This window comes from Gigantopelta aegis, chromosome 8 (genome assembly GCF_016097555.1).
Source record: "Gigantopelta aegis isolate Gae_Host chromosome 8, Gae_host_genome, whole genome shotgun sequence".
NCBI classification, from domain to species: Eukaryota; Metazoa; Mollusca; class Gastropoda; order Neomphalida; family Peltospiridae; genus Gigantopelta; species Gigantopelta aegis.
In genome coordinates, this window is record NC_054706.1 from 12132042 (window position 1) to 12143102 (window position 11061).

Genomic DNA, 11061 nt, shown 5'->3' on the forward strand with positions numbered 1-11061 from the left:
ACAAAGGAAGGAAGGAAGAAAATGTTTTATTTAACGACGCACTCGACACATTTTATATAGGCTATATGGCGTCGGACATATGGTTAAGGACCACACAGATATATAGAGAGGAAACCCACTGTCGCCACTTCATGGGCTACTCTTTTTGATTAGCAGCAAAGGATCTTTTATATGCACCATCCCACAGAGAGGATAACATGTACCACGGCCTTTGATACACCAGTCGTGGTGCACTGGCTGGAGCGAGAAATCAAACAAACGAATTACAACAACTTTTATTCAAGAATCTTTAGATGGCGAAAGGATTAATACAAACACATAATCACACACTCATAAGTTATATTTTCTGGGTCACCTCCTACGGACCCCAACTTGGACCTTGGTACATAAAGTTATAACCAGCAGGCTGCTATGTTTTAAAAACAAATGTGTTACAACTCCTGTAGGTTGTATAACAGATATACACAAGATTATGTGTAAATACAAACTTTTAAATCATCTGACTGATTTAACGACTAGTTAAGAAAAGCGTGTTTGATTTTGAAGAATTAAAGTGGCAAACACAAATCTCGTCTTCGCCAGACATCAGCCATTTTCTGCAACTTCATCCCGATTTAAATATCCACAAAGCATGGCAAATTTCTCGTGTGAACCCATTGTTAAAAGAACACGCACATCATGTAATTAATGTATGCGCTTCGTGGCGACCTATGTCATGTGAAGGAGTGTGTCCCCTCTGTCACTTAATCTATTCTGATTTGCTGATACATGTTATATGTCATTGTCAATTTATATCTGAAATTAGAGACGAATTCTGGATATCTCTTTTGGATATCGGACCAGTAGAACTCAGTGTCGTTCTTCACAATCTTCCCAATTCTGTTTTTATTACTAAGATATTATCTTGTGAACCTCCACTTAATGTTGATGACTCGATAGAAAGTACTTACTGTGAAACCGTTATCTATTACATTCATCTACTAAGCAAACAATAGCAAGCGATAATTGTATTACCCCATAAACCTTATGTGCTCGTATTTGAATCACTATGTACTCATGGTTCGATGCATGCTCTACTTACCCACATTTATCATAGTTTTATTTATTAACTTATTGTATTCTTGTATGTTTGTATGTATGTAATGAAATGTATTTATATGTTACAACTCTCTGTTTAGAGGAATAAAGACTATATATATATATATATATAGCTAGTAAGAAGACACCGATTCATCTATTGTGCTTATTATGATTGAATGAAAAAATAAGAAATAAAACGTATACTAATATATAGGCAATCTTCCCCAGAAACACTGAGCCGACCATTGTAATACATAATCCACACTAACAAAACAAAGCAAAAACCAGAAGAAAAAACAACAACAGCATTATATTAACAAGTTAAACACAGTATTTTTGTGTCACTTCAAAGTTCGGTGCGAACTCAAAGTACACACCCCATGAAACGACACCCAATTACAAAGAGAAATGCATTAAGAAAACAAACAAACACACTAGGTAATAAGATAATTTTACAATAAACTCGGTACAACCTTGTGACAAGTGAACACTATTTCAATCAAATTTGTCTTGTTTTAAATTGTATTTTTATTTTGACATGGGCAAATACTACAGAATCACTTCGAATATAACAATAGATCATTATCCATCCTGTATAAAACAATACAATTGAATTTTGTATTTTTATTTTGAGATTGATACATATTACATAATTACTATTAATAATTATAAAGAAACATCATTATCTACTTATATAATACACTACAACTGAATTTTGTATTTTTAGTTTGACATTAGTAAATCTTACCTAATCGCTTGTAATATAAAGACAAACCATTATATAGACTATATACAACAATACAATTATTGTTTATTGAGAATATCAGTTTCTCTATTCTAAAAGTGTTTCTAATCGCTCTAGTTACATTTGCAATAGCTCAAACTTTATTTTATTGTCTAATACTGTATAATATGTGTTGATACGTAGGGAATGTATTAGAAGGGACAATCCAATAGCGGCTACTACAAACACTAAGACAAGAAACACATTGGATATATAGTCAGTGAAACTCTAAATAAGTCGTTGAAAAGGCTGTTAGTCCAGGTGTCTGTAGTAATTTGGACACAATGGCTACTGATGACAAGATGAGCGCAGAGTGCACGAGCATACGCATGGCCTGTCATCATATGGATGACAGTATTTAGAGCATAAACGGTCGCCCACAAATCTTCTAAACCACTACCACCCATTACATATCCAGTTGACCCCATATACGACACGAGTAAGTGAAATCCCCCAAGTCTAACAACAATCTTATTGAGCTCTGGGAAAGATGATATTACAATTCCAATTGCCTTCATGTACAGGGGTTGGTCAAATGTGACAGGACAAACACCAAGTGAATGCTTTTTGGATAACGTTTGCGCAAAACACAAAGCAGAATAGATAGTTTCAGGTTGAGATGGGTCCTGATTAACGAATGACAAAATCTGAATATTACTTTTATCACGATTATCTCCGGTCACAGCGAATTGCATGAAGCCACTCCATAATGGACATTGTGAAATAGGGATGCCAAGTGAGAAACTTGCTAACCAGACACTATCCAAGCATTTTGGATACTTTCAGGAGAGGTGGGTTTGTTTTGGGAGGTTAAAGGGGCCCAATCATGATGGACTTCAATCCTGGGGCAATGTAAATTTTGTACACTTTGATTTGCACTTTCAAGTTGACCTGTTTGGACAATAGTCATGACTTTCTGAGTTGACCTAGGAATGGCAGGCTGGTCTACTTTCTCACCTGTAAGGGTAACACATGCAATACCACCCAGAATGTGCCAAGTGCCATGACCTGTAAGGGTTCTAAAATTGATGTCAGCATTGTCAAATAGAAAATTTACAAGATCACCCTCAATATCATACAACTGCTCATCTGTAAGAAATGCATCATACAGATGCTGAACCTCTCTGTAATCATCTGCAAATGACAAGCTACTCAATATATCAACCAGTTCTCGAGATTCATACAAGTTGGGTTCTATCTTCTTCATTTATAGTATTAGAAAACAAAGTGTAAATGCCATTTAGCTAATGCTATGCATATTTCAATATTTGTCCTTATATGGGTTGGAGGCCATTTTGTTTATTGAAAATGAAATGGAAACATACTAGCCAATCCTTCAGAAGACACTCCTACAATGCTAAAAGGGTAAATTATTGTTGCCCAACAAATAAATGATAGCGAAATTAGTAACATATTTAGTTCCCTGGTCAAATAATATTATAAAACAAGAAAACGAAAATTGATACGAAAGGTCAAAATTCACTTATAATGTCATAATTCACAAACATGCTGAACAAAAACAGACATTTTGTGTTTTGCCCTATCTCCATTTATCAATATATTGTTTGTAAAACCCCTCTTCAATTTAATCTATTGTAAATTATGTATTAGTACAGCTCTAAAGCAAATAAATGCCTGTTTTTTGAGCCGATTATTAGCTTTGTTGGTAGCCATCTTGGATTATTTCAGATGGAATTGAAACATATTTGCACCCACTGGATTCAGCACACTCCAAACATGGATTTAAAAAAAAAAAATCATTGTTCTGAAGCCTGTGGTTAAGCAGTTATGATGCTTATGACGTTTTCCCATTTATTGCCGATGGTAATGGCGGCCATCTTGAATTTTAAAAAAATGCCACAGGGTAGAATTTGCAGAACTTTGTGATGTTGGTACAGGTATGACTTTGTGGAGCTTTACTGAAAAATTCAGCTTTCTACTAATTTTTTCCAGGATATATGCTAATGCTCCTGGCCTAGTGCATGTAATAGCCTTAATGTAATGCACTGTTTAAAGTCAGATACACTTCGGACTTTGACCCGTTGAGACGCTAGTTTCGTACGTTGCCTCCATATCTGATGACAGAACACCTGACTGAACACATCTTTAATGTTCCTTTGGATGTAATGTGTCATTTTACTGCACACACAAACGTGGTATCTGCATGTGTAATACACCAGAGATGTCGCTAAATGATTGTGTATTTCTCAGGGAAACGGATTCTTTGGAACCATTTCTGATGTCCAGCTTCTCTAGGCCCTTCTTGGAAGTAACAATGATGCTGCCATCTGTGTATACAAATCCAAAATGGTAACCGTATTTGTCATATTTTGCAACACGTTCGGCTCTTAATTTTCGTGTGTTTATGTCGTCGATGTGAATGACGTCAACAGAACCGTCATAATGTAACAAATACAGGTTTGGCATCTCTAGATATGACCTGGTTAGATTTCCACTTTTCAACTGTATGTTGATTGTGCTGACAGCGTGTGTGTTTGTGTTGAAGCAATGCACTTGGTCTGTTACCCTTCTATCCAATCTTCCACCCATCACCAGAATGTTTTCTCCAACAGCTTCAGCACAGGAATCTTGTCGTGTACATCCGAGATCTCCTACCACCTGCCACTCGTCCTGTCCCAGCTGCAGCTGTTCTATAGTGTTACTGTGTTTTCCTCCAATCACGTACAGCATGTCATCTAGAACAGCCATACAGTGTTCACAGCGATTATGTTTGAGATCTGGACCACGACTCCACGTCCTTCTCCATACGTTAAATACACGCATTGATTTTTGTGTTTCATCTCCTCCAGTAATGTATATTGATTTGTCTAAGACTGCTGCCGCAAACCATGTACCTGGTTTATTAGAACATTTTGGAAGTTCATACCAGCGTTTATCACTCAAACATGCGACAGATAATAGTTTAGCAGAATTTTGAAGGACGAATACAACATCAAGCATTTGTCCTGAAATTCTGTTGTCGATAAACGTGTTCATTTGTGTGTGGAAAGAATACCAGGTGTTGATACCCTTCTGAACTACTTGCTGCAACGCCTCATGTTCTTTGAAAAAGGCTGTATAAATAACATCATCTGTCAAGTAGCTGATGCTAACATGCTCAAATCTGATTTGTGTGAACAGGTCGACCATAATTTCAACTGAAGGATTGTGCTGACTGATCCACTTCTGAACATCTCGAAGCACGTCATCTTCTTTCTGTGGCAGATCGTCGTGAGACAACACCTGAAGATATTCATCTGTTGTCAGATCTATCAATGACCCATTCTCTGACAGTTTGTCTGCGTTTTTTACTACATACTGAAAAGCCTTTGCAGCAAGATCTTCCATGCCGTACTTCTTCAGTGATCTCCACCTGAGAACGCAGTTTTCTGTGGTCAGTGTAAGATTGTTGTTCAGATATCTCAGACAGACAGACTTGAGGTCATCCAGTTGCATCATGTCAGCGACATCAAACAAGAGAAAACAGTTGACGTTGTTGACGACGTCCTCACCAAGAATATGAAATTTCAGCACATCGTCAAAGGTTTGTTTAGACACTGTCGGTAAAGTGACCACTCTAGTGTTCTTCTCCAACATGTCAGACGCGAACATCGACTCAAAATAGGACGACAGTGCTGTCAGACAAAGTCGACTTCCTGTCGTGGAGCCATCTTTAAAGACTAGTTTTATGTCATTGTAGTCACCTTGAACCAGCTTTTCGTAGAGATGTTTCAGAAAGGATTTTTGGACTTCCTCCCTTTTGTCCACTGGAGCTAGATAAGACAGAAAATTATTAAAACTGAATGAATGTGATTGGATAACACTTGTCGAACAGTGATTAAACATTCGTTTCAAAAATTGACTATTTCAAATATTTTCTGGTTAATTATTTTTGTAGTTAAATCATGCTCATACAAACTTTATGAGCACTTTTTTTAGAAGGAAGGTTCCTGATCCTGGTCCACACGTCCTTATATACCAACATTATTTTTCGTTTGCTTGTTTACACTCATCAGTAATATCAGGATTTTTATGTATGTCCTCCCTCTCTCTCTCTCTCTCTCTCTCTCTCTCTCTCTCTCTCTCTCTCTCTCTCTCTCTCTCTCTCTCTCTCTCTCCCGTGGTATGTGTTTTCCTGTCTGTGGGAAAGTGCATATAAAAGATCCCTTACTGCTAATGAGAAAATGTAGCGGGTTTCATCTGATGACGACGAGTCAGAAAAACCGAATGTCTGACATCCACTAGCCGATGATTAATTAATCAATGTGCTCTAGTGGTGCCGTTGCACATAACTAACCTTAAACGAACCGTATTTAGGCGCGCGCGCGCCATGTATGCCTGTATGGGTATAGGCGTGTGTGGGTGTACACGTGAATGTGTACATCTGTATTTATGAACATGTTAAAGTGACATACTCTAGTTTGTAAACACTATTTGGTATTTTTTACTAGTAGCCTAAAGGGCCGTTTATGATCCATTCCCGTACATCCGAAGTGTTTCTGGTATTGCTGGTGTTCCTAATACCACAAATATTTTTTAACGTATTTTTTAAAAACGCGTCTGGGAAGTAACGGTTTTGGAGTGAAATTGGAGTTTATTTTTAAGGATATTTTCCAGGTTCAACGTTACAGACTCTTGTTTCACTCTGTTGTGACTAGCAGCAAGTGTATGTACTTGTTTTCGAGTTATAATATTTATTAATTTGATAAAACATATCTGCATATAATTGTAAGGCGATGAATCAGGGCACCCCAACCCGGACACCTCGACAATGGCCTGGGGACAATAATACAAGAAAGCCACATTGATTATACTACAATGTAAACATTAACATTAGAATGTTTTCATGTATTACCTGGCACAGTAATGTACTTGAAATTGCTAAATATTTATTACGTCAATGAAACGATACAAAATGGACGGACATACTGGTGATTAATTTAAACAGTTACAAAACGTGAATTATATTTAATACAGTTTATTGTTTATTTGTATGGTGAAGTTTGCTGTGTAGGCGTAGGCTGATTTTTTGCGCGAATTACACGATAATATTCAAATCTGGATAACAATTATTAATATTAGTGTTAATAGCAAACAACTATGTAGGGTTGGACACGAGTCACGACGAATATTTACGTGGGTTACAACTAATATTGTGGGTGAAATGATTGAAATGCATGGTGAAAAGGTTTCAGGCCAACTCCTTTTTCCCGAATATGACGATTTGCTCCAACACTGGGCGGGGCTGGGGTGGGGGACTGTCTTCCCCCACTTTCCCCTGGTTTGCACGCTTACGATTGTTTGTACACAAAGATAGAGTAAACTAATAGCAGCTAGTAAGTTACGTGATATCAGTGTATATGGTTAAACAGCGAACATTGACTTGTGTATGGTTGTCAACCGAAACAGATTCCTGTTTTGGTGGGGGACTGCCTCCCCCACTTCACCCTGATTTACACGCTTATGATTGTTTGTACACAAAGATAGAGATACTAGTAACATGCATGTGAAACTAGTAAACTAATAGCACATAGTAAGTTACGTCATATCAGTTTATGTGGTTAAACAGCGGATATTGATTTGTGTAAGGTTGTCAACCGAAACAGGACGTAAATAAAGAGATCAACACAAAACACATTCCTGTTTCAAGTTGTGACAAGTCTGAAGTCTCTAACACTTAATCAGTAACTAGCATATAGGTGTACATATATATTTTTGTTCCACTTGTCTCTACAACCATATCATATGTCTACTGGCAATAATATGTACTGCCAAATGTGATTATTAATAACATTAATAGAGATACATGTATACATACCGTGTGGACGTGGGATCGAAACAGGAAGTAAATAACTACAGTGAAAATCATTCCACTTTCAATGTGTGATTAGTATAGAATTTAATACTGTACACTATTACATAGCATTGTTTTGTTGTATAACCACATACAACAGTATTTGTATGGAAATGTGATTTAAATAATACTTACGTCCAAACCACGACCACAAGCTATTTATCAAAGACATTTTCAGCATACACTCTGATCAACAACAGGTCATAAGGTGTGTCACGTGACCCGAATCACTTCGGTCATGGTGTCAAATAGCTGATAAATATAGCAAGCATTACGAGTGGTGTTTATATCCAGACCATACGCGTACAGAACGATTGTTGGGTGGGTGGGTGGGGCTACTCGGGTAACTGCTCCCCTCCTTAGAGCTTGGTGGAGTGGGGGTATTAATTCACCTTTCAGCTGAAGAATGTCAACACATATTCTGACGACCTTAGCTTCAGAGGTGAGGTTAGCCCGAGTACTCTGACTGTAAGAGAGCTAGACGGACATTTGGACATAAACACGCTCTCATAATGAGAGCGTGTTTATGTCCAAATGTCCGTCTAGCTCTCTTACGGTCAGAGTACTCGGGCTAAGGTGAGGTGTGTGGGTCGGTGTGATGGTGGGGTTAGTTCCCATTAGCCAAGCCTCGCTTCCGACACCTATGGAGATGTCGCATTAAGAAAACTCTTTTAAGTTTCGATATAATTTTAAAAACTTATTTTTCCGGGTCAGCATGTCACAACCCCCCCCCCCCCCCCGACATTTCTCTCTCCTCTAAATACTAAACCTTCAACTATATATCCATATTAATTCTAACGAAATAATTCAGTTCACTTGGAGACAGTGCCGTATTGAGCAGTTGCGGGGCCCGTAGGAAAGCGGTAGCGTATTGCTCTCCCCCCCCCCCCCCCTCCGCCACACCAGTGTGAAATACGTAGAGGAAAAAAGGCGCACTTGAATATTTTTAGTGGGGGGGGGGGGACAAAACAAAACGAAAAAAATTAAAAATTATAAAAATAGAAACAAACCACAAAACAAAAGAACATCAGCAGAAAACAAACAAAAGAAGGAAGGAAATGTTTTATTTAACAATGCACTCAACACATTTTATTTGATTATATGGCGTCGGATATATGGTTAAGGACCACACAAATATATAGAGAGGAAACCCGCTGTCGCCACATCATGAGCTACTCTTTTCGATTAGCAGCAAAGGATCTTTAATATGCATCATCCCACAGACAGAATAACACATACCACGGCCTTTGATATACTAGTCGTAGTGCACTTTTATTCAGAATATTTAGATGGCAAAATTATAATTACACACACACACTCAGAGAGAGAGAGAGAGAGAGAGAGAGAGAGAGAGAGAGAGAGAGAGAGAGAGAGAGAGAGAGAGAGAGAGAGAGAGAGAGAGAGAGAGAGGAAAACAACAACAACTAAACAAACGAATTACAACTACATTTATTGAAGAATCTTTATATGACAAAGGAAGCGAGTTGCGGAGTTCTATTGAGTTGAAAACTGTTACCGACAAGTATGCTGTCTTTGAGCAATGCACTTGCCTCTGACGACCCTGTATCTATTTACACAGTCAAATCACTTCTCTTGAATTATTATAGGACTGTATCCATGTGTACACACGCGTGTACGTTTTAGTATCGGGATGCGTGTGTCTCAAATCCAATTACATGTGCTAAACATTTTTGAAAATTCAATTCTCAGCAGTGTACAGTTGTGAACAACAAGGTCAAGACCACTGTCACCGGAATTACTACGTTTAAGGCAAGTAAACAATTAGTATTACAGTGAAGTGCCTAAACATTTATATAGAGAATACATTTTATAGGGTGTACGACACCGAATAAAATCCCATAGATGCAAGTGCTTGTGCATGAATTTTAGCAGGGAGTGGTCTGGACTGGCGAGCGTAGTTCATATAGGGGTCGAGTCGTGCTATCCCTGAAAAATATATTTGTAAAAAAGGAAAAAGTTATCTTGAGCAGGGAGGGGTTTTGACCCCATAAGGCCCCCCACCCCCCCCACCCCATGCACACACGCCTGGGTTGACAATCGTAACATGTGGCTAAAGCTATTGCATACAACGTTTCAATCGACATATAGACCATAATTCAAATACAACAACCGTGCATCCTTAATATCAATTAGAAAACAAATTGAGGCGTCCTGCTAGTTCCAAATATATCTAGTTCCGTACCAACAGGGTCACTAATTTTAGTATGACCCCACGTGTTTTGAAACAACAATACCTGGTACACTGGTAGTAGTTCAATCAAACTACAGGAATGTATTGCACACATGACTTTGTTTTATAACGGACTCGTACATCATCAGCGGCAGATTTGGCCTTAATGTGCAGTTCAGTGTCAGATGTACTCCACACGTTGACCCGTTGAAATGCTATTGTGGTACATTTCTTCCATATCTGATGACAGAACACCTGACTTAACACGTCTTTAATGTTCCTTTGGATGTAATATATCATTTTACTGCAAATAGAAACGTGGTATCTGCATGTATATAGCACCAAAGATGTTGCGAAATGATGGTGTATTTGCCAGAGTAACGGATTCTTTAGAACCATCTGTGACGTCCAACGTCTCTATACCATTGCTGAAAATAACACCGACGCTGCCATCTTGGTATATAAACCCAAACGTGTAACCGTATTGGTCATACTGAGGGGCGGGACGTAACCCAGTTATAAAGCGCACGTTCGATGTGCTGTCGGTCTAGGATCATACACGTAGGTTGGGCTATTTCTTGTACCAGCCAGTGCACCACGACTCGAACATCAAAAGCCGTGACTCGTATATCAAAAGCCTGTTTGTGGGATAGTGCATATTAAAACATCCCTTGCTACTAATTGGAATATGTAGCGGGTTTCCTCTCTAGGACTACGTCAAATTACAAAATAGCCGATGGTTAATAAATAAATGTCCTCTAGTTGTGTCGTTAAACAAAACAAAACACTTTTTTTATTATATAGGTAAAATTTTAAAGAAAGTCTAGGTTTTTAATGTATTTTATTTACAGTATTGATTTTATTATTTTAGGCAAGTCTAACACCATCTTCATAAATCAAGGCTAATATTCGTTCCTCGTATTCAGCCTTGACATGTAGTCAAGATTACTGATATCCACTACTAGCGCCCTCTATTGGAAGAAAATTTGTAACACCGATTATGTCCCTTACACGATGACATCGCTGACCAATCACAGCATCGGTAACATGTGACAATCTTGAAAGCAATATCAAAATTTAACCGCCGAAACCTTTTTTTTTAATATCGTGACAAACACGACACGTTTCCACGGACGCTGACGCTGCCATCTT

The 11061-nt window shown here is 38.1% G+C and overlaps 1 protein-coding gene across 1 annotated transcript; it reads right to left on the reverse strand.

The window, feature by feature from the left end:
• Positions 1-263: 263 nt before the first annotated feature.
• On the reverse strand, positions 264-7890 carry LOC121378250 (kelch-like protein 6). Its single transcript, XM_041506328.1, has 2 exons — positions 7854-7890; positions 264-5637 (listed from the first exon to the last, which is right to left on the reverse strand). The coding sequence occupies exons 1-2, from the start codon at positions 7888-7890 to the stop codon at positions 4001-4003; spliced, it is 1674 nt and encodes a 557-aa protein (XP_041362262.1). The 3' UTR covers positions 264-4000.
• Between the last annotated feature and the right edge of the window lie 3171 nt (positions 7891-11061).